General features: G+C 35.0%; 2 protein-coding genes across 2 annotated transcripts in view; one reads left to right on the forward strand and one right to left on the reverse strand.

The window, feature by feature from the left end:
* The first annotated feature begins 3,412 nt into the window (after positions 1 to 3,412).
* Positions 3,413 to 11,248, forward strand: LOC129799638 (ras-related protein Rab-10). Its single transcript, XM_055843714.1, has 5 exons — positions 3,413 to 3,654; positions 4,032 to 4,100; positions 4,181 to 4,311; positions 4,433 to 4,522; positions 10,278 to 11,248. Exons 1-5 carry the CDS (start codon positions 3,528 to 3,530, stop codon positions 10,476 to 10,478), a joined length of 618 nt encoding a protein of 205 aa, XP_055699689.1. The 5' UTR covers positions 3,413 to 3,527; the 3' UTR covers positions 10,479 to 11,248.
* A 4,140-nt stretch (positions 11,249 to 15,388) lies between these two features.
* Positions 15,389 to 25,184, reverse strand: part of LOC129799617 (pancreatic triacylglycerol lipase-like) — a 36,230-nt gene continuing 26,434 nt past the window's right edge. Inside the window, exons 7-9 of the mRNA XM_055843652.1 lie at positions 16,597 to 17,366; positions 15,792 to 15,919; positions 15,389 to 15,703 (exon numbers count right to left, since the gene is read on the reverse strand). Coding sequence (XP_055699627.1) covers positions 15,598 to 15,703; positions 15,792 to 15,919; positions 16,597 to 17,366 — 1,004 coding nt within the window. The 3' untranslated portion in view covers positions 15,389 to 15,597. The remainder of the gene's footprint in view (positions 15,704 to 15,791; positions 15,920 to 16,596; positions 17,367 to 25,184) is intronic.

Raw genomic sequence — 25,184 nt, forward strand, 5'->3', positions numbered from 1 at the left:
GCAAAATTTGTGAGAGAAGATGTTACGCGAGTTTCTCTCCGTGACATTTTCTCCTATTTTTCCCATCTGCCCGCTCTCCGTATTCACGAATATCGGAGAGAAGGAGGTGAGATTTTCGTGAGGAACTTCTTGTGGAAATCGTTTTTTGACATTCCGCGGGTATGAAATTCATGCCAACCGTCACCTACTTTCACTTGCATGAAATTGATAACATCGGCTGTTAACATTCTGGCCCCGTATCGTATATCCTCCACTTTGTGAGAGAAGATTTTACGCGAGCTTCTCTCCGTAACGTTTTCTCCTATTTTTCCCATCTGCCCGCTCTCCGTATCCACGAATATCGGAGAGAAGCAGGTGAGATTTTCGTGTGGAACTTTTTGTGGAAATCGTTTTTTGATATTCCGCGCGTTGTTTTTGGTCACAAAAAAAACTGAATACTGAAGTAATTATAAATTAAATGAATGAATGAATGAAGAACACATATAAGAACTATAGTCAATTTAAGAAAAATAGAAAGATCGTTGAAAATTTGAAATTTATAAGATACTGATATACATACAATCACTCAAGGGTAAAATTCAATATTGATATAAGGTAAATTTAAGCTAATTCAAAACTTGCTCCAAATGGAAATTTTTCTCTAATCCAAATGAAGACGTCATTGTTTTCATAATAAATACAGTAGTAAATTACTATATTTATTTATTTTATATACCTCAGTTTTATTATTTAGTTAATTTTGCTCCAAATAAAGCAAAAATCCATTCATATTCACAAATTTTTATTTGTTAATTTCTCAGAAAAAGTAAAAGTGTACTTTTTCACCACTGAATTTTTCGTCAATCGACCATGTTTTCCAATGAAAAACACAATAAGGTGACTGTTGTTTATTCATTTTGTTTAACATTTATGTTATATTTCTGGGTAATTTTAGTTAAATAAAATGCTAATCTTTATTGTTAACGGTACGTGAAGTTTTCAAATGAAATAATTACCTATTTCGTGAACAAAAAGGGTTTTTCTAAAGTGTCTGCAAATGCTTCAATTGGAAACCCCGGAAATATGATTTTTTGGAGAGATTTTCTTATTGTTTTAGATGGGAAAGGTGAAAAGACCAGGAATAAGAACAAATCTCGCACTCAAGAGCAACTGAACAGAAGGTTTTGGAAGCATTTCGTCGTGGTTTCGTTTACACTGTTTGTCTCCAATTAGAAAATTTCCCTTGTCTCCATTTGGATTAAATTTTTTCCAATAGAAGCATTTTGCACTTGTGAATTTTTCTTATATTTAAGAAGTTTTCAAATTATATCTAAAGTATTTTCACTAAAGAGTAACATTCTAGAAGAGTCAAGGAGCAATATTATGTAATTCTCTTCAGAAAAAATATGAAGTTATTGTGTTGAATCTTCTGTCAAAGTTAAAGCGTCTAGAAATGGTTTTGAATTAGAACATTTACCCTATGTTTTTCTCGGAAAATTCTAGACATTATCCGTTTTATTTTCTATTTCACATAGAGTATTTGAAGGAATTTTCTCGAATAAAAACTTTGTTAACCTAAAGAAAAGAGTTTCAAATATTGTAATTAGTTTTTCAATTGAGAAGTAACAATTTTTCTTAGATTGTATGTCGAATAAAAAAGGATAATATAGATGCAAATTTAAAGAATCTCATTCAATATATTTTTTCCTAATTTAAGGAGGAATACGTACATATAAAAAAAATATTTGTTTTGTTGACTCTTGAGATCTAACAATTTCAACTTACTAAAAAAGACCTTTTCCTGATAAACTCCCTATAAATTATGCGATCTTTTTTCTCCAGTTTTAGTTAAAACAAAAATTATGAGTTTTAACTTTTTCGCGTCTATAGGGTCATATATGACCCGGGGAAAAAACAATTTTTTTGACTATTTACATTAATTTGAAATCTATCGGTTTGTGCACTCTACATCATAATAGAAGAATGTAAGATTTTTGGCTAATTTTCTCAAGACTCCAGATATTCAGGAAAAGAAAATATTTGAGATAAAAAATCACGAATTTCGAACTTTGTGAAATGACTTTTCTTTTTCAAAATATTTTATATTCATTTATTTTTTTCAGCAAAAAGTTCTCTAGAAATACAAAATAGAATATCCAAAGATTGTACATTGCATATTTTGATATAATAAACCACTCTCAATTTTCCAGAAAAGCGCGTAGAATTTTTCGGGTCATATATGACCCTATTGTCGGCAAGGGTAACAGTGTTTTCGTCCCAAACCTATAGCGAAATGTAGTTGGAGCATTGTTTTTCTTTGTGAAATGCAGGTGGGACATCTTGCTCCTGGACATTTCATCTTATATCTGATGAATTATAACATATTTTGCAATATTTTAGAGTATTCTGCAAGCGTCTCATATTGTGCAATTGTATTGTGTGTGAATAAATATGTGGATAAGTTTATTTTTGCTAAATACCACTCAAAATATTGTGACAGAGACTGTTCAAGGGATTACCAGGAAGATTCCTTGAACACCAGGAGTACAGTGTTCATCAAGACAATCCAGTTTGCCATTGTTTTGGCCAAATTAATAACTTCAAGCAAAAAAAAACTCTTAAAAAGCCCGTGATATAGATTTTGAAAATGGTATGTACACTTCCCTTGAGGACAATAGGGTCATATATGACCCGGGGTTTTTCCGAGTTTTCACGCAATGGAATTTTTTTTTCCTCTCTGAACTATTATATTTCATCATAAAGCATTAGGAAAAACTCAATTTTACATGAATTCATCTGCTGAATAAAAGTGGGACGCGAAAGAGTTAAAGAGTTCACGGCCAAGTAAACTGCTAAAAATCTTTTCAATTTCGTATTTATTAAGAATATAAATAGGTTAATCAAAGATCTAGTCATTAAATGGCCACAACCGTTTTCTTATTCACGAGAGCTGATACAAAACAATATTAAAGTAATAAACAATTTGGAAAAATGATTGGTATCAAACTAAAAAAAAATTAGAAAAATAATAAGAGATAATAAAAAAAAGTTCGAAATGCATGCCTAGTTTATTTAAAAAAAAACTTAATTGAAATTTAATTTAAATATACGGAATTTGTATTTATTAATTGAAATAATCATTTAAAAACCATTTAAAACTTTAAAAAAACGCGATATTTTAATTTATTTGCTTATTTTCTATGTGAATTAATCAAACTCTCACTGGGAATACCACTCGAGAATTCTCTTCGGTTTTTCATGAGAAAATTTCCAATCGAAAATTTCGTGGATACCAAATAGGCGAGTTCCACACGGAGAGTTGGCTTTTCCCACAAAATCAAACTCTCACATTTGGTGGATACGGCCCCTCTCTGTTACTTTTCGAAGTTGGTTAGAGCCGGGCAGCGCCACGGCGGTTGATCTGCGAAACATCAATTCGGGAGTGTTCGTGGGAACGTCGGAAAAATCTTGACAGTGGACTTCGTGTTTTTTGTCAAAAAAGTATGTGATTTTTGGATTCCATATTTAGACCCGTGTATAATAAAATAATGGCGAAGAAAACTTACGATTTGCTATTTAAATTGCTTCTAATTGGTGATTCTGGTGTGGGAAAGACATGCATCCTCTTTCGATTCTCCGACGACGCCTTCACATCAACCTTTATATCAACAATAGGTGCGTATTTTGGGAACAATGACGAAAGCGGAGGGGCCTGCTATGATAAAATGATAAAGAAGGGCGTTTCAAGAATTTCGGCGAATTTAGCTCAATTCTCTGTTACAAAACCAAATTACCATCAAGAGGAAAGCATCTGTATCTCTTGATTGCTTTGAAAATCCCTATTTATCGATTAGCCCTGAGAATACCTGAAGAAAGAGCAAAATTCTGAGCCAATGTGTACAAAGGATATTTCAGCGGTCCAATCAATAATGGACGCTACAATTACTACGATTCCATTTTCCGGCTTTTGTTTTGATCAGAAAAAAAATCTATCAAGATTTTCTTTTCTTTTGATTTTCACCACAAAAACTTTCTTTTCTCCCCCGGCAAAGGTATTGATTTCAAAATAAAAACCGTGGAACTTCGTGGGAAGAAGATAAAGCTACAGATTTGGGATACAGGTAATTCCTGCAATTACACTAAAATCCCTTTCAATTCACAAATCCTCACCTTGTCCCAATCATTTGAATATTTCTTGCAGCTGGCCAGGAGAGATTCCACACAATCACAACGTCCTACTACCGAGGAGCAATGGGCATAATGTTGGTGTACGACATTACAAATGAGAAAAGCTTCGAGAACATTGTCAAGTGGCTGAGAAATATAGATGAGGTTTGTATATTAATTGCATGAATCTGTGCTGAAGAAGGCATGACTCATGATAATGAAGTAACATTCCTCTGCAAGATTAAATGATCCATTTCTTTATCTCTCTTTCTCTTTCTCTGACCAGCACGCAAATGAAGATGTGGAAAAAATGATTCTGGGAAATAAGTGTGACATGGACGATAAGAGGGTCGTGAGCAGGGATCGGGGGCATGCTGTAAGTACAAAAAATCTAATAATCACAAAGGAAGCAAAGCTTAAAAAGTGCGCAGTTTCTAATCAAAACTACAAAAAATTCTTTGAAAAAAATCATTGAAAATCAGCTGCGAATATTTATTATTCGTAAATTCAATCATATAAATGTTTTCTCTCGCTTTTTTCTTTGGTATTTGTGGAGCGATTTCCCTCTTTGCGAGCATAATCTACGCTTGATTTATCATACTCGACCGAACACTATGAGAAATTCATAAGAAGCATATGCTTTATGTGGCAGAAATATCCACAAAAGGTCAATTAGGGGGCTATTCAAGTTATCAATTTACAGAGCTTTGCTGCTCTTTTTAGCAATGGAAATCACGAACTTGTATTCTAAAGTTTCAAGGATAGAGTTTAAAATTATTTTAAATTAAATAATAAAGCGAAATAAAGTTTTATAATATATTTAAGCCCATTGCATTTTCTGGTCGAGTGAGCTTTGAATGGTTTCTAGCGTTAGCCAATCAGAGAAGCTGATCGGAATAAAATATTTTATGGGATTAAATATTCCGTGAGAAAATAAAATTTGGTGGATCTGCATAAGGGCAGTTCCTAACACTGTGTTTTTTTTTAGCTCAGATTCTTTACAATCTCAGTTTTTGTAATCCGGACTGCAATCCGGCCTCGTCAGATCGGGACCAAATTTTGGATATACACGGTATAATACTCAGATCACGAATAACGTATGCGCCAAAAAATCGATTTCTGTGGACGTCCCGTCCCGTCCCATCCGTACTGTCTGTCGTATAATCACTTCTGGCGAGAGAACGGAGAGAGATATCGACATACGGTTTTCGGCAAAGGTTAACCCTTTAAGGACGATTGGAACACCGGTGGGTGTCCCACAAACAAAATAATTTTTCCTGACTACCTAAAGTTACCTTTTCCTTATGTTTGTACGTAATTGCAAAGTATAAGGTTGAATGAATCTAGAATATTTTTTGCAAGTCTCTAGCTATTTGCTATATAATAAATTTTTAAGTTAAAAAATGACGAATTTTTAAATTCTCATAATGAAAATAATTTTAAATATTTTTTATACTTCCAATTTTTTTTTAAGCAAAGCCGTTTTGGGAAAAGAAATTACAATAGTTAAACATAATCATTAGATTGAAAATTATCATTCATTATATTGTTAGAAAAATTAGTTAAATTTTTAGACTATTTTTGTCCCTATCGTTCATAGAGACAAAAAATAGACCAAATCAGACTCTGTTGGCTTTTCGAAGGCCAGATACAGTAGACTCTCTCAAATTCGGGCATTTGGGACTGAAATGTCACCCGAATTAGAGAGAAATTCGGGCATTAAATTGTTTAAAATGAAACGATTTTTTGTTTACCTGCATACTCATATTAAGTTTACATGCTCATATTAATTGTAAATTTCATAAAAGGCTCTTAATAATGCAAAATTTGAGCATATTTGATTCATTTGATAATCATAATCAAACTTGAAAAATGACAACAAACTTTTTTCAAATGTAACCGCTGCCCGAATTAAAAAGTAACCCGATCTTAAAAGAGCCAAATTAGCGAGAGTCTACTGTATAAGACCTTTTCCTGGTTTTGTTCATTAATTTCATTGTTATTCCTGATTTTCGGTCCGCGGAAACCGTCTCGTCGTTAAAGGGTTAAATGTCGATGGGCCGCTAGAAGTTTCACCCCTTATTCGCCATTTTGGAACACCCCCAAATTGTGGTGTAGATCGATCTCAAATTTTGGTACGTTATAGCTGGACCTAAGACCCTTTAATGTTGCACAATAAACCCCGGCAGGTTTATTGTTACTCTATAAAACCTAAATCTGAAGAATCGGTTCCGACCAATGTGGGGCGACCCTTTTTGACGCACGCTACACTACTGACCTCTACCTACTTGATGTTACTACACTGTCATACTTTGCCGTAGCCCACCTAGGCCTGGTTCTGGACCGAAGTCGAAACTACTGCTCCACGCAGGGAATTTCACGGGAGTTGGGACAATATGTCTACACGATAAAAAAAATAAGCCCCCCTGACCCCCCGACCCAAACTATAAATATAAAGTGTCAAAATTTTAATTTTCAATTTTTCCGTAGTTTTTCATCCTACACCATTACCTTTGAAATGCGCCTAGTCCCATCTGTGGTCGCCACAGAGACCAATTTCCATACATTTTTGCCCAATGTCCTTTCAATCGATTGAATTTCACTCAATTGAAACGGTGTATCACCGCCATAATTGTCAGAATTTGAAAAATTTGGATGTTTTGAAAAGCTTTCGTTAAATGTTACAACGCTTCTGGCACCCCAACTTTGTCCAATTTAATCTAAGTTCCGAATAATTGAAAAATCGATTTTCGAAAATTCGATGGCAAATATTTCAAAACCTAGACGCTGAATTTTTTTTAAATTTTAGTATGTTATGACTGAGGTCCAGACCTTTCAAACCACGCCCCCTGGCATGTCTCTGCATTTGTAATGCAAAATAACTTAAAAGTGGGGCCTGTTCCGCTTTTGGAAGTTACTGAACCCTGTGGAGGAATAAATATACTAGATTTCGGACTAAATATAACTTTTCCCGATCGGCTCTGTGAGCAGAGTAAAGGCACTTCAAATAGCTCCATATAAAAAAGGTAAAAAAAGAGAACTTGCCATGGAGGTGATTCGAAGGCATCGACGTTCGAAGGGAGAGTACTATCCCGTATTACTGGTCAAAAATCATTTTTTGTTAATAATCAAAATAATTGTTATTGACCAAAATCGTTTTTTAACTGAAAAAAAATTGATTTTCGCCGATTTTTTTTCTAACCAAATGAATTTTTCCACAAATATTTTTTAATCTTGAATTGTCTTGGTCCAGGAAGTGAAAGTATTTATTTTAGAAACGACTTTGTTATTGTTTCAATATTCGATATCCTCAGTTTATCGTGAAAATTTTAGCTTTTTTCATAATTCTTTTTAAGAATGCACTTTTAATGCTAATAGGTTTGGCAATAACATTTTATTGTTGAAGCATTTATGATAGAATAAGTCTATTTCAAAATTTACCAATAGGTACCTTGAAACGCGTAAATTTGATAATAACTCTTTGTACTTGTTATTGTTATTTATAATCTCGTGACAGTTTTCTTCGTTTTGTGACGATTTCTAATATAAAAAAAACAAAGTTATATAAATAGATATTTTATTAATTCCATAAAGATGAATTATTTTGATACAGATATGAAAATGTATATTGCAGTTTCGAAATATATAAAGCAAATATAAAATAAAATTGGAAGATCGTTATCTATAATTTTGTTTGGAAAACGGACAAAATCCCAAAATTTTGAGTTAAATCAAAACTTTAAGTTCATAAATTGAAATTTAATAAGCTTATTCATGAAACATACTTGTAACAAGGCTATATCCTAATAATAAAAAAAATAATATTCTTTTATACAGCCCGGCAAGACTAAGGAAATGGCTAAGTGGTCCATTGCTTAATTTTGTATCACTTATTTACGATTTTAGCATTTTTTTTCATGTTTTAGTAATTATTTTAATATTAAAAATGCGCTTTGCAATAATAACATTTAAACTGTAATGTTAAAATTAACTTAAACCTCAGAACTTTCACTTGCTTTATTAAAAGAATTTGTGAGTTAAAAGGGTTAAAAGATATCCTTCTCTAATACTTTGCATGTTTGTTTGTTAAGGAATAAATATATTGATTAGCGAATTAGCTGTTTAATTAAGAAAAATTAAAGTGATTACCAAGAAAATTTATTCTATTCTGTAAAAACTCTACCTTGGTCAGATTAATTTTAAAAATGGTAGGAAAATTATTTAAACCAAACGTTTAATCCCAAGATGATTTACATCTTGTACTGCTAGACCTCCACGAAGAGAGCAGTATATAATAATCCCTCAATTTTGAGATATAGGGGAAAGTGCCCATGCTTGATACCATTGCAAGCTTCGTAATGACTAAATTTTCTATGTTTTACAATATATATGTGGCTCATCGCAACCATATTTTAAAAACTATGGGAAAGTGGTCAGTTTTTAAAATATATTATATTGCGAAGTCACGTTTATTGAGAAACATAGGAAAAATTTAGTCATTACGAAGCTTCCAATGGTATCAAGTATGGGCGCTTTCCCCTAAAGTATATTTCAACTGCCTATTTCCTTAAGTGTCATATTTTAGTAAAACTTTGGAAATCTGAAGTTTAGAGTTTTTTTCCGTCATGTTCTTTGTCCATCTGTCCAGCCGGCTGTCGCCAGCTTTATAGGCCAAACGGTTTGAGATAGAGACTCAAAACTTTCAATAGACCCTCCCCCAAATAGTTGACATTTGGAACCATTCACATGTTCCCGTCCCTTATCCTCCCCTGTGTGATTTTTATTTTTTTTTTCAATATGTTCAAGAGATTTTTCAAGCGAACAGATCGTCCATATACAAAAATACAGTTGAATCGTTCCTTATAGGAGTTTTTCAAGATCAAGTCTTAAAAATCTTCCAGAGAGCGTATTTCTCAACCAAAAGGGGCCTTTTTAGGCTCGTCGAAAAGGTATTGGAATATCTGACAAGTCTGAACCGATCCCAATTAATTATTGTAAACCGATAAATGAACCAATAAGTAATTTTTGACCGAAAATCAATTGCGTTACATCTCAGCTCATTTGGCGATCTTTTAAGTGATTTAGAAATTAGTACAAACCGATTGTGAAACGGGAAAAAGGTAGGGTAAGTGTGCCAAATTTCAGCATAGTTGCATGCAAGAATCAAAGTTTCAAGTTTGAAAAGTAATATTTTTAATACAATTTGATTTTTTTGTTACTTCTTAAGGAGTGTTTTTTTGGAACCTTATAGACAGATAGTTTAACGCCTTAACTTTCTTTTATCTCTTAAATCATTCTTAACACATTTTAAAATGAATAAAAATGTAGACACAGCTTCGGTGACCTATTTCGGTCACCTTCATTCTCATAATTCCTTGCCCTTCCGGAATTCTTCTAAAGTCTTTTTCATATTATTTCGTTTGTTCAAGCTACTTTTTGTTATTTTTTACATTGTATAATCTTTAGAGTGTGCAAAGACTAAAAATTCATGGAAATTTGAGGAACAAACAAGTGGCCGGAATTGCAAACTGGCCGAAATTTGGTACACTTATTCTAAATGATGCGGAAGTATTTTTTGTAGATATAAATCATTGAAGTCACGAGTTCGAACGTTTCGCAAAACAGTAGAGGCTTTGCCAGTCCTTTTATATTCCAATCGTATAGAATTTAATGTTTCGTAGCTTTTTAGAAAATTAAAAGTTCATAAAATAGTCGATAGTAATGCTAAAATCGTTTGTTCTGCTAAACGTCTATTTAAGAAAATTGACGTAAAGCATTGATGCTTCTTATGGAAAAAGTTAAAATTACAGAAAGTATATATTGCTCTCTTTGAGTTCGAGCAAAAATAACAATTATTATTTATTAAGTTTCTAAATATTAATGTTGAATTGAGCCACTACTAGTTCAATTTTCTAAAAGAAGAAAATAAATAAAACCATTGGTCAGTGTTTGTTATAAAATTGATATTTGAAAGTTTAGTTCTTTGCTGTATTTTCAATTACTGCAAAATATTTATCAAACACAATTTCTTCATGCTTAGTTAATTTTTTTGGGTGAAATACCCAGAGGAGTGTAACATGGAAAAAGTGAATGTTATTATTTTCTAAGAGATGGATTTCTCTTTGATGCAGATTGCAGTTGAACATGGCATCAGATTTATGGAAACATCTGCCAAAGCGAATATCAATATTGAAAGGGCATTCTGTGAATTAGCTGAAGCAATTCTCGATAAGACATCTGGTAAGGATTCTGCAGACAATCCCGAGGCCCGTGTAATAGTTTATCGCAAAGACCAAGATAAGTCTCCAACCAACAAAGGTTGCTGTGCATAGTAGTCTTCATTCTATTTTTTTGTATTTCACAAATTTCACAGATTGTGGTATTATTATTTTTTTCTCTGTGTAAAAAAGGAACATCCATTTAGGAAGGTAATCATGAAAATGTAGATAAAGTGTAGAGGGATTCTAGAGTCTCCAAGAATATTGTATTTCATTATTAAAAGAAAAATTTTAGTAAAGTTTTACTTGTTGAGAATTATCAAGAACTCGATGTAGCTTCGAGATTAAAAAAAAACACACGCAATGATTAATAACGCGATGTTTTCTATATTGATTTTTCCATATATAACATTTTCTTTCTTTTGTCATTTTTGTAAATTTCATAATGAGCGAAAAGGAGAGGAATAAAAAAAAAAATTCATAATCAAGAAAAAATGGTAATAATTGAATATGAAGACAAGATATTTTTAATGTTGCTAAGTGTAATATTTCATTGAAGAAATAATATACTTTTCTTCAAAAACTAACAGCCTATTCCAGTGGAAACAAAAAAAAACTATGTGGAAAAATTGCTTAAATTTTATAACAATTTATTGTCCTAACGAAAAAAAAATACACAGCAAGAAGAGGGAATTATTTGAATATGGCACGTTTTTACAGTAACTAATTAACATTTTTTTATTAGATATCTGTGCCATGTTGCTTCTAATAAAGGAGAAAAGCGCATTAAATATGTGAAGATTTTCTTTTGATAGAAAATGAAATAATTTATAAACTATAAAATTTTGATAATAAAGAAACGCTGTTGAAAAAGAGAAAAAAAAGTTGTAAGTTTTTTTTAGTTGAAATAGAAAGGACAACCTAGTAGAATGAATGATCTTACTCATATAATTTCTTATTTAAATATACTTTCTTTTTTTCGGTTTTTAAGAATTCATTTACGTCAGTGAAGTTATTTCAAAATTCCAGAGCTTTCGGCACTGTATTATGTCTCCCTCGATGGTTCTTGGTTAGTATATTATCTATGATATTGTCAGGATTTTGTCTAATATTCCACTGATCAGATTGGAAAGAGACTTGGAACGTATTCTTTTTAATGAAAAATGGCTTGATACTCAGATAGCACAAAGAACCGCAGAAGAAGACACAATACAGTACCAAAAGCTATAATCTGACCGGAAGAATATTTTATCATAAAATAGCAGTATAAAATTTCACCGTTGGTGCACCTAACAAAAAGGACAGAATGAGCAGGTAATGTATCGGCATCTTTCCGACTTTGAGAAGTCCTTAGTAAAACTACAGGCTTGCAAATTGTTTCACAGTAGCAATGCCCACCAGAAAGCATAAAAGGAGTCTCGGATGACAGACGGAATGCACCAGAAACGACTAATCCAACTCAACGGACAAGATGGTGATTTAACTTGTCCCGGGGTTGGAGGGTGGTTTGGGCATAGGCGCACCGTAGCGGGGATGAAGGGGGCGATCGCTCCGGGCGCTGGAAAAATAAGGGGCGCCAAGGCACAAAAAAATTTAAGGGCGTAAAAGATTAAAGCGTTATAAAATGAAGACGCTTTAAAAATAAACAATTAGAAAATTGGAGCTCCTAGACACCAAGAAATTAGAAATAAAAAAAAACAGAGACGCAAAAAATTAGGGGTATTTAAAAAATAGGATATTTAAATTTACAGCGTCCAAAAAATTAGGGGCGCTAACAAATTAGATTAGATTAGACGGTGAAAACTTAAGGCGTTAAAATATGTAGGCGCTCTAAGAATAAAGAGACATATTAAAAATATTGCACCCACAAAATAGGGGCGCTGAAAAGTTATAGAGAAAAAGCCAGTCAAAAGCCTATAGTTCAGCTTATAAAGGTGTGATTTTGTCATTGGAAATTCAATTTGTTGGCAAATTTTAGGGGATTCTTATTTCTAAAATAATGCTATAGTAAAAAGGCATTTTTATTTGAAAATCAAAAAAAAAAATTTTTTTTAAAAACGGGAAATCGAAAATCGAAATTGTGGAGTACTGTATTCCCTGAAAAATGTAACTCAAAATTTTGAGTCTAACTGGTATTTTTTCTTTTTTGAAAATGTTGTAAAAATTTGAATTTTTTTTTTTATTAAAGCGCAGAAGTGGAAGCTCGCCTTTTCAGGGAATATAGTACTCAATGTTACTGATCAACAGTAAAAAAATGAAAATTTTTGAGAATGGGGTTTTTGAGAAAAATTAATTTTTAAATTTTTTCAAAAAAAATTCAAAAAACCGTTACAAAAAAACTTGAGTAGATACACTCGACTCTTCGTTATCCGGTTCACTGGGGAACAAAATGACGTTTAGGTTTTTTGAATGATCAACGGTTTTTCTATTTTGTGCTGTGTGAATTTATTTTCTGTCTGACAAAGAACAAGAGAATTTTCTTCATGGTGTGCTTATGTTTCATTTTTTATCACAATTATATACTCCCTCCGTCCCAAAATAAGTCGTACGTTTGGGGAAAAATTAAGGATTAAGGAATTGTTTTACGGAATGTTTTTGTTAATAGTAAATATCTTACGTATGAACTATTCTCCATCTTCAGTAGTAATATTGAGGTCCACCTACCACGGTAAGATAAGCAACTGGTGCCTTGAAGATTTATTTTTTTCACTTTTTTTCGAAGAGCTCCGGTCGATATATAACTTTTGAAAAGTCTACTGCAATTAACATTTTTAACTAAAATTTCATTTAAAAATTTAGTGTACCAAAGAAGGGATTTATAGTTCTTTTCGTTATGCCATAACAATGGGTCTAAATCAGAGGTGTGCAAGAAACCGTTGAAACCGAATTAACGTCAAATGAAACATGTACGTCAATGGTCAAAACGCTACTATAACAAACTTATTTTGACGTTAATTCGGTTTCAACGGTTTCTTGCACACCTCTGGTCTAAATTTACAAAAAGGGCAATAAAACCAATCTTGCTCTTTTTTTTCTACGTTCTGTGATATGGGTGCTGAATGGTTGGAGATAAAGATTTGATGTATTTGGACGATCCTCACCCCCCGTAGGTCAACTTTTGGATTTTCAATATGTCCCCAGTTTCCCCCCCGCCCCTTCTCTTCCTCAGAAAAAAATCGCACTATGTGTTTTGAGCAATCCCAAAAAACAATATGGTTTTTGGAGGGGAAGGGAGGGGGGGTAAATGAGGGGTAGGGTATTAATCCTAAGGTCGACTTACGGGGGCGCCGCCGAAGGTGCCAAGCTTCTATCTCCAACCTTTTGGTACTTAAATCTTACTAAAAATATTCAAAAGAAAGATGTTTTTAAGACATTGTTTTCTTATCTTACAATCCTAGGTGGACCTCCATATTACCCATTGAAGATGGAGGATAGTATGTACATAAGAAATTTCCAATACACAGCATTTCTACTTTACACCGTCTCTTCCTAACGATATTCTTCCAAACGTACGACTTTTTTTGGGACAAGAATTTTTCTCAAACGTACGACTTTTTTTTGGGACGGAGGGAGTATTAAAAACTTCGATACAATGATAATAATACTTTAATTCTTTATGTTCTTAATACTTTAAGTTTAGTAAAAATAATTTTGAATACATCAACCGCCAGTGTTTGGCAGCTGTCACCCGGATATCGAAGTGCCGGATAACGAAGAGCTGAGTGTAATGCGAAAACTCGTACATCGTTTTAAAGAGTATATAATTATCTTTCAAATAAAAAAGAGAGTAAGAAGAAATCTCAACCCGTTCGCGAGACAGAGCATTTTGAAATATTTGCCAAAAATCTCATTTGACGAATGAAGCGCGAGACGCCATCTTTGGCGCTATGTATCTCAGGCCAGAAATTTTTTTTGGGCGAAAAAAAATAGGGGTATATTATTTTATCGTGTATATTAACATTATGTGAAATTCAGAAACATCTGAGACCATGAAGGGTACCCCTATGGTCGTCTTGAGATGGATTGGGCCATATTTAAAATATATAGCAATTGCGCCATCATGTTTGAGATAGCCATTACAGATAAAAAAAAAATACAAAAAATTTTCATAACTGCTTTTGTGGTCTTGTAACCTAACTAACTTTATGCAAAATTTGAACATGCTCCCCGAACGGTTTCAAAGTTATACAGTTAGACTCTCATTAATTCGGCTCTTTTAAGATCGGGCTACTTTTTAATTCGGGTCGCAGTTAAATTCAAAAAAAGTTTGTTGACATTTTTCAAGTTCGATTATGATTATCAAATGAAGCAAATATGCTCAAATTTGCCATGGTTTGTCTTAGTTCTGATGTGTTTTTGCAATATTAAGGAGTTTTCATGACATTTACCATAAGTATGAGTATGTAAACTCGATATGTGTATGCAGATGAATAAATAATCCTTGCATTTCAAAAAAATCGTTGCCCGAATTTCTCTCTAATTCGGGTGACATTTCGGTCCCAAATACCCGAATTTGAGAGAGTCTACTAGCTATCTAAATTTAGTTGCAGTTCAATTGACTCACCCTGTGTTTGCCTTTGAAAAAAGTTAAAAGGTTTTCCAACACTGCGCAATTGTTATATCCTTTCAATCTGACCATGAATTGTCTGTAATTGATTTCTTGAATTGCAAATCAATGAAAAGAAAGGAAATGTTTAGCAGTGTATGAGAGATATTATTTATTCAGGAGCCACCAATGACCCAGACACAAAGGAGCATTTACTCCACAGTAATGATCGAAAAAATTCCCCTGAATAGGGTCCGAAGCAAATCTTAAGGTTTAAGGATCATTTGATTTTTAAAAGAAAGTTTCTGCTTTATCAAAATGAAAAATTAAAGGAAAATTTGAAAGAAAACTAGTTATCGATTTTTACAGTGTACTTCTAGGTTTATTTTCCCGCTTAAAATTTTTGCAGCGACATCTATGTTTTCAACAATAATTCATTATTTTGAAATTCATTTTTATTGAACAACTCACAGCAGTATTCAGGTAATTTTTGTATTTTATTAAAAAAAAAATAATAAGACATTGTACAGGGTACAAAAAGTAAACACTAGTTAACATCATGTATAATTATCACATAGATTCACTGATCCTTGGAAGTAGTAAATTCAGGAGTACTTAACGACACAGTAGTAATACTTAAAGAGAAAGTTGATCGACCGTTACATGAGACCATTGGCCAGTTAATTTTTATCTCTTGCAATTGTCGTAGAAGACAGACATTCCCCGATTAGCGATATCAGCATACTCTCTCTTGGGCGCACAGAGTTTATTCGAGGAGCCACTGTTTCTCTTTCTGTAATTATTGGTGGAAAAGTTAAATGATCATTTCCGAGCTTATGCTGAAAAAAAAACAAGAGTGGTCTGTAAAGTACTCCTCTTACCCTCTCGATGGCATTTGCATAATCTCAACGGTGACAGATTTCACGTACAAGTGATCGTTGCACCAGAAGAGGAGGCAAAGAGATCTCGGCTGAAGCACGTTCATCTCGTGTGTCCAATTGAGTTCAACCTTGAATGGCGAAAAGAAGCAAACAATGTGACATTTAAAGCCGTGGAAAGAAGAGCCCTTTACCCACTTCTAAAATTCTCTGAATTCATCAGGAGCGATTTGAGCTGAATATTTCGCAAGAATATTTTCATTGCTATTTTTCAGAGGTAAACTGTATAGTTTTTTTTTAGAACTAAAATTAAATAAATTCATTAAATTAATCAATTTACAATAAATCTTTATCGAATTCTTAAAAAAAAACAAGCAATCTGCGTGTTCACAACCGTAGTTTTCTTATTTAAAAGTGTCTCGGCTAAAAGAAAAACGACATCGAAATTTCAATTATGTTCGAAAAGTCAAACTGATTTTCGAATATTCAAATTGCATATCCTGGAAAATCCCTATTTTTTAATACTACAAGGTTAAAGAATTAATCTAAACTTCGGTTCCATTTTTATTTAAAAAAAAAGTGAAATATGATTTACTGTTCATCCCATTCAAAAACTTCAGGAGATCAAGAGCCTCCTTGCTGAATTTATCAAAGAAGTTTAAATGTCCTTTCTTTAGGCAGAAGCCGATCTTTAGTTTTTTTTCTCTTGAAGAAACTACGGCTGTGTTCAGCTTGAGAATTATCCAATACGCCCACCTTTTTGATTGAATATTTACTGGGAATAAAATGCTCAAATATTAATACTAACCTTTCGGATGCGATCACCTAAATCGTGGGGATTCGTCACAACTACTTGATATGTTGTTCCGTGTTCTAGACGAGCCGTTCCCCTCGGAGTCAGATCGACTCCCCGAACGGCTCCACGGTCTGAGAATATGGCCGCTGTAAGGTATCCCTGTACCCATGTCTCAGCATCCCGGGGCTTAGCCAGCTCTACTGTGAATCTATAGTGTCTCTGGCAGAAGGGATAGTCCTTTCCAGTGGCCAGAAAGTATTTTCCAGGTTGTGGAGCCATTGGTTCGTTCACATCTGACGTTATAATATCATTCTCAGAAGAATTCTGATGGCCAGAAATGGGCATTGTGGCATGGTAGCCCATATAGGCACAATTCCCAGATGTACACTTGAAGCATCTTCCAGCCAGGAAGTGTTGATACGATGGGCATCGATGGGCTACATAGGGGCATTTCCCGTTGATACTGTCGATGAAGAGTTTGATAGCTCTCACATGATTGCAAGCCAAAAGAACTCGCGATGCTTCTTCAATTCCGTCCTTTATGAGTGTCAAGGGGATCAGCGTGCCACCTTCCTGTGACAGAGCACATCCTGGCTGTTCTTTGCCATTGTTGGGATAGAAGTCCAGATGTCCACATGGCTGAGACATTCCGTAGCCGGGAATCTCGAGAAGGAAGAAACTTCTGCCGTCTGTGTGGATCACATCGACAAATTGGGCATCCGATTGATCAAGTCGAACAGAAGGACCCATTCCCTGAAAATATGGTTCAGCTGGATCGAGACCTGGAATAAAGAATTATTTATTTACATACAATATCTAATAAAATAAAAAAAGGACTAAGGGCAGAATCACATTGACAGTAAAATGCTCACCGTCACCGTCAAAACCCTCACCGTATTTCATTGATTTACGCATTTTCATTGTAATTTTTACGCAAATTCTCAATTACTGTGTTACATTATCTCATACTCGGTGGCATTAGGTGAAAATAGTATAAGAAAATTGGAGAAATAAAACGAAAATGCGATAAACGGTGAGCAAAAAACTGTACGCAAAAACTGTGGCAAAAAATCCTACAGTTTTTTTTGCTTACCGTTTATAGCATTTTCGCTTTATTTATTCAATTTTCTTATACTATTTTCACCTAATGCCACCGAGTATGAGACAAAGTAATATGGTAATGGAAAATTTGCGTAAGAATTGCAATGAAAATGCGTAAATCGACGAAATACGGTGAGGGCTTTGACGGTGACGGTGAGCATTTTACTGTCAATGTGATTCTGCCCTAAAAGCATTTTGTGTTTGCAGTAAGGGCAGAATCACATTGACAGTAAAATGCTCACCGTATTACGTTAATTTACGCATTTTCATTGCAATTCTTACGCAAATTCTCGATTACCGTATTACCTTATCTCATACTCGGTGGCACTAGGTGAAAATAATATAAGAAAATTGAAGAAATAAAACGAAAATGCGATAAACGGTAAGCAAAAAACAACTGTACGATTAATTTCTCTTAGTTTTCTTTTGCTTACCGTTTATTGCATTTTCGTTTTATTTCTTCATTTTTTTTATATTATTTCCACCTAGTGCCACCGAGTATGAGATAAAGTATTACGGTAATGAAAAATTTGCGTAAAAACTCTTTGATATGGACATATATCTCTAATGTAGAGTCCATTAAGGATGAGTATATTTTCAAAAATTTGGAAAGTACAAAAAAAATTGCCCCCCCCCCCCCCCCCCCCCGTGAGCAAATTTGTTCCTACGCTCCTGTATGGTTTAGTTCCACTCAAACATATAGGAGAAAAATCCCTATTTCAAAGATGCTACACTTCCCCTATTGTAGATTTTTATTTCCTTCACTAATAAATTTTACTTCATAATACAAGGCTCCGATGGGCCACTCTATAGGCAAGATTTTAATTCCTGTGGGTCATATGGGCAATTTTAGACACTACGAATAAGGGATTTCTTCCTCGTAAGATCACCCATAGACGAAATGGGGTGGATCTTTGAGAGATCGCCAACTAGCAAACTAGGGTAGATCTCTAAACTTTTCTTGACACTGGTGATCGTTGATCCACCCCGATTTGACCAAGGGTGATCTTATAGGGAAGAATCTCTTTACCCCCGAGGGGCCCATTGGGCTCCCGGGAATTGACCCACTTCAAAGACAATGTGGTCCATCTGACTCTCAGAAAATGCGAAGTAAAAATATATTAGTGAAGTATAAATCGACCACTCAGAATAAGAAACGAATACCTCTAAAGAGTATAGGATTTTTGAGATTTAAAATTTCTATAACTTTGAAAATAATCATCTTTCAAGTATAATATTCACAGGGAAGGTAGAGGGTATTAGGAACTATTCAAAAAGCGAATAAAAAGATTTTTGTAAAAAATCAAGTTGTTTGATTTATATTCTGACAAGTCGAAATAAAAATCTACAAGAGTAATTCTGGTATCCTCCTAGACATGTAGGAGCTCATCTCGCCTTCTCTTTGGTCAAGAGTCAATTGAAAAAGTTGTTACGAGAGGATAGAAGGGTTTACTAATGTCATTCAAGATTATAAAAATATTTAGAAATTATGTTGAATGTGAGTATAAGGCGGTCTTCAGACTAGAGGTTAAACCCAGTTCTAAAAGGTTTCAAAATCCTGAATAGCGACCAATTTTATTGCTTTTTAAAAATGTATAGGTTACTTATCTTTAATAATCCAATTCTAAGTTAAATTTTTCCGAAAAATCGTGATTGATAAGAAATTAGAGCAGTTAAGCCATACGGTGGAATCACCAATTCTCGCCAGTGCCCCACTTTTCACCATATATATCGAAATCGCAATTTTTCCATTATTTGTGAAATAAATTAGCCGTAAAAATATTTGTATCTCTACTGCTGTTACTTATAGAGTCGAAAAACACTATTTTTTTGTTTTGAATTTAAATATTTGAGCATTTTTTAGAGGAATATTTTAGGCAAGTTCATCGAATCCAATATTTCTTACCAAATACAGTAAGTGTCATGAAACTTTTATCGAACAAAATCTACGATTTTGAATAAATAATTTATCTATTGAACATTTAATTACATTCGGTGTATACATAAAATTTGTATTTAGTCAGTTAATGTTTCATTTTATATTATTTTTATTTAAAAGTTAGCCATGGCGGAAAGTGGTAATATTCTAAAATTGATTCACCACTTGTCGCCATTGCTTTTCATAGGCGACGGTAACTTCACTTCATAGACTCTCAGTTGTCAAATCTGCTTTGTTTACTTTCTGCAAGAGTTTAATTATTTAATTTCTCAAATAAAAGTGAAGAAAAGTCATTTAATGTGAGTAATAATAAGGTGATCATGAGGAAAAAGTAATGCCGAATGTATTCTTTACATAATATTGCCCAAAGTAATCGAGTTTGAATCTTTTTAAGTGGGTGGCGAGAAGTGGTTATAGAACTGGCGAAAAGTGGTAAAAAGTGGCAACGAAGTGGTTATTTTTGGATTGTTAATAAAAATCAGCTTTTAAGTACTCCTGCGTTAAATTATAGGACTTTTGTTTTGACGAATCTCGAGCCAATATATCTAAGTAACTTTTTGTCAAATTTGAGTTATTGAAACGTAGCCTCTGACCTCCTCGTGGAAAATAAGGAAAAAAAAGATGGGAAATTCTCTTCACAAACGCACTTATATTATTAATTATTATTTAAATTACAATTTTGGCACTTTAATCGAGTAATATTAATCGCGATCTTTTCTCTCGGGCACTTCAGGGGGAACAGCACACACTTTTTCCTTTTTGGGGCGCTATGGCCTCTTTGTGGCTTTTCCAGCGTCGGTGATGGGCTCCTGAGGGGCGAGATAGACACTCTTAGAGAGTTGGACACTTACTAATTGATTCGTGGTCCATCGTGTGCTCTCCCATCAACCAACGGGACATTCACTTTGACTCGGAAGTCACACAAATATACGCTACCCTCGGCTAGCATATCTTTCGGAGCGAGTAATTCAGATCAGGAGGGAACATTTTAAATTTTTAAATTTACTCGCAACATCTCCCCTTACTTGGAAAAAGAAAAAAATTGGAAAAAAAAAAAAGAAAAATGGGGTCACGTGGACTAAAGAAAAAAAATGAAAATATGGGCGCCATAAAAAAATATTATAGAAACTAAAACTAAAACCGAAACCATATATTTCGAACTTCTGATTCGATTTCGATGACATCATCAGATAAAGCCTCTGGCAACTCCTCCTTTTATAGTACCCATTTGATTCCCAGTACTTCCCAGAAAGTAGATACTTGAATTTAACCATAGCATATGGTATAGCATCCCCCCAACCGGGTCACCTGGAATCACCACTAGCCAAACCATCAAACCTCCTCACTCACGAAATTCCGCAACCCCTTCACGAGGCACTTTGAGGACGGGGTAGGTTATTTGGCATAGAGGAATGCACTTGTATCGCTACTATTTCGGATCATATGATCTTGAGCGGAACCAAGCAAATATTGATCTTACGGGGAAAAATCGCATTGGAATGAATTCTAGGTTTACGTGACCAATAAGTCCTCTCCTCACAAAGTTAAGTCTAATTCCTACTGAAATTTTAATTGAATTTGAAATGCAAGGTAAAGAATGTGGCCTGTTATCTAGAGTTGGATGGCTACCATCCAATGGCGTTAGACCATAGGGGCCCCGCATTGATGATTATAAATTTGCAGGCTCACCATGAAAGAAACATGAGAAGTTCGTCTATGCGAAACTCTGATAATGATGGAAGACATTGTCAATAATTTAGATTGACTGAGAGCGCCACCACATAGTGGGATGCTTCTTCCGTAGCCCCCTTTACTAATGTAAAGTTGTTGCCACTGCTGTATTTGTAACTGAGTTACCAGTGGGAACTTTCAAACAGCTTTGACTGTTATAATTTGATATGAAAATTTTAATAAAGTTGGATGCTAAATTTGCATTGTATTCATGCCTAAGCATGGTGATGAAGATATATTTATATATAGATAAATAGATTTTATATATATACTTTCAATTTTTTTTTTTTTTTTTTTTTTTTTTTTTTTTTTTATACAGATGGAAAAATAGAAAAATAGATACATTCTGTGATAGAAAAACCTACTGGAGAGTGGTAAATTACAATTCATTCCGCGAAAATATGTTTCTGACATAGGCTCAAACACTCTTGACCACTTCCTCGATCTAGATTGAATACTTGTGCTGGCTTTTAACGGAAATTTCTAGGGTTTGGATTGGGGAAAAGACAAATGGAAGGTTAGGACAGCCACCTAGTGAACGGAAAGTAGAAAGTATAAGTCAGGATACAGGAGGCACTTCCTTCCAAGAAGGAAAAGTAGTGATACCGGCCCCACTGCATTCCAACAACCTCCACCCCATTTCCCCAGGGTACGCTTATCTTCGTCCCCTGCGTCCCTAATTCTCACATTAAGATCACTGTAGCGGCCGACCACAGCGAAGAGATACTTAAGACGAACTCCCCCATTAAATACTTCCCGATTTTAAACCACAAGAAGATCGAGAATTATGAAGATTTCACCTGTCTCAAACAAGAGATCATCTCGACGTCCACGCCTTTTCAAGGATCTATTCTCTAAAATTTATTAGATTTCCCTGATATTTAATCTATTGGCTTATCTTTCAGATACATAGTCATCAAATCGGAAGACGATTTACAAAACAATAAAAACTTAGAACCTCAATCCGGTTTAATGTCCTTTTTATGATACTTTCCAATCTTATTGTTATTCAAATCGCGTAATTGGTAAGTATTGCCATGCACAGACACTACCTGGCATTTAATCCAACGAAAGAATTTATGCTGGGTTCCCTTAGCCGCGTCAGATGGCAGGAAGTTGCGGCGCCAGACAAGATCTCCCACAGAAAACTGATGGTCACGTGTACGCAAATTATAATTACGCGCCGAATCTTCATGCACTTTACGCAAACGCGGGCCAACAGCCCCACGAGCACTCGCTAGCTCCTTCAACCGAACATCGACGGGTAAAGGTGCATTAACATCGATTGTATCATACTGATCACCAGAGGTAACCATATTTTGGCCGAAATTAAGATAATACGGCGAGAATTTTGATGCCTCATGGACGGACGAATTAATGGCTGCCTGAATTTCATGCAGATGTTCTGCCCATTCTTTGTGTTCGCGCTGTATAAAAGCACGTATAGATGAAATGATCGTGCGATTGACCCGTTCAGTCGGATTTGATTGCGGATGATAGTAAGGGGTTTTGTAATGCGTTACTTTACATTTCTCAAGAAAGGTTTTAAACTCCCTCGATTCAAACTGTACTCCGTTATCCGTCAATATGCAACGAGGGTAACCAAACACATTGAACACATGGTCATTAAGGACCCGTAATAAAGCCGGAGTCTTAGCGTTTCGCAACGGAAACAATAAGACAAACTTTGTAAATTTGTCCAATAAGACCAAGATATTAGTATACCCATGGGAAGAGCGCACTAATGGACCAATATAATCCGCACTAATAAATTCCCACGGCCGTTTGGCCTCCACATGTTTTCCCATTGATGGGGCGAGAGTGGTATTTGGAGCTTTACAGCCTTTACACACATCACACTTCTTAATCCACTTCTTAACATCCTGCCGCATCTTGGGCCAATAACAGAACTCAGCGAGTCTGTTAAAGGTTTTGAAAAACCCAAAATGTCCTGCAACCGGTTCATTGTGATATTTTCGCAACAAATCTTCTCTATCCTCACGTGGAACTATCAACTTCCATTTATGCTCAATAACCCCCAATGGATTTTTGATTCGACAATTTTTGTACAACCTTCCATTTTCAATACGAAACTCAGGGTGATCGCTAGGACTATCGGTAATTTTGGTGAAAAGGGAAGAATACCATTTATCTTGTAGTTGAACTACCGAATTCAAATCAAAACAACGTGATAGGGCGTCAGGGACCACATTCTCTCGCCCGGGCCTATGAGTGACTTCAAAGTCATACTCTTGGAGACTTAAAATCCATCTTGCTAATCTCCCTTTAGCATCCTTTAATCTGAGTAACCAGATCAACGCTGAATGATCTGTTTCCAGATGAAACTTAGCCCCAACAAGATACTGACGAAATTTTTCAATACTGTAGATTACCCCAAGTAACTCTTTCTCGGTTGTTGTATAGTTACGTTCGGCTGACGTAAACTTCCGAGACATATAAGCTATGACTCGTTCCTGGTCACCTTCACCTTGAACCAACACACCACCACATCCAAAATCGCTAGCGTCAGTTTTAACGCGAAAAGGAAGGTCATAATTAGGCGTCGCAAGAATGGGAGCTGAAGCTAGAAGTTGCTTTAACCGCGAAAACGCCTCATCCGCTTCTGTAGTCCAATTGAGATTTGTAGGCTTTCCCTTCAACAAGTCAGTCAATGGTGCGATAACTGTCGCAAAATCAGGAATGAACTTGCGATACCAGGAAAGCATCCCAATTACTTGCCTCAAACCTTTGATACTATTGGGAATAGGGAGTTGAAGAATGGCATCGACCTTTGCAGTATTCGTCGACACACCTTCCGATGAAAGATCATACCCCAAATACGTGAGTTTCCCCACACAAAACCGGGACTTGGACAGATTAACTGTCAAATTGGCTTCCCTAAGCCTTCGAGCGACTTCCTTCAGCATAGCCACGTGAGTAGTGAAATCCTCAGTGACTATCAAAATGTCATCCAAATAGTGGTAGACTTTATTTTCCAAATCATGGCCCAAAACTACTGCCATCAACCTTGCCATGGTCATCGGGGAGTTGACGAGCCCAAATGGAGTTCGTTGAAAGCAATAAAGCTTCCTCCCTGGAAGGGCAAAAGCGGTTTTGCATTGAGATTCTGGGTCAAGAGGAATTTGGAAAAACGCCTCCGAAAGGTCAATCGAAGAAAGATACCTTGTACCGGTTAATTGCGAAAGAATAGACTCAATATGGGGAAGGGGAAAAGTATCTCGGGTTGTGACTGAATTTAAACGCCGAGCGTCTAAACAGAATCTAATTCTCTTATCCTTTTTAATCCTTACGGTCACGGGATTTAACCACGGCGTTGGCTCACATTCCCTCAACACCCCCAACTGAAGTAACCTAACCAGTTCTTCATCGACAGGTCCCATTAAATGAGTAGGCACAGGATAACACCTCTCATGAACAGGGCTATTATCTCCTGTATCGATGGTGTGGGTAATCTTGGGAGTACATCCAAAATAAGTCGAGGTTGTGATTGGCAAGGATCTTATAGCTTCGTCTAAGATTATTTTCTGTTCTTGGGATAAGTGAATGAGATCTGACGGTAACTCCACTTCATTAACAACCGGAGTCGACATAGGTTTAATCATTTTCAACCCGAATGCTCTCCAAAAATTCATTCCCAATATCAATGGCGATGCCAAATCAGGGACCAACAGAGCAGAAAGGAGATGAGTCTCATTATTATATTGGAATGGAACATCTACCAATTCTTCACAATGGTGCATAACACCATCCGCAGTCCTTACAAAGATAGGATTAGGACTTAAACGGATTGAAATTTGAAATTCACCAA

Source organism: Phlebotomus papatasi, chromosome 1, assembly GCF_024763615.1.
Source record: "Phlebotomus papatasi isolate M1 chromosome 1, Ppap_2.1, whole genome shotgun sequence".
NCBI classification, from domain to species: domain Eukaryota; kingdom Metazoa; phylum Arthropoda; class Insecta; order Diptera; family Psychodidae; genus Phlebotomus; species Phlebotomus papatasi.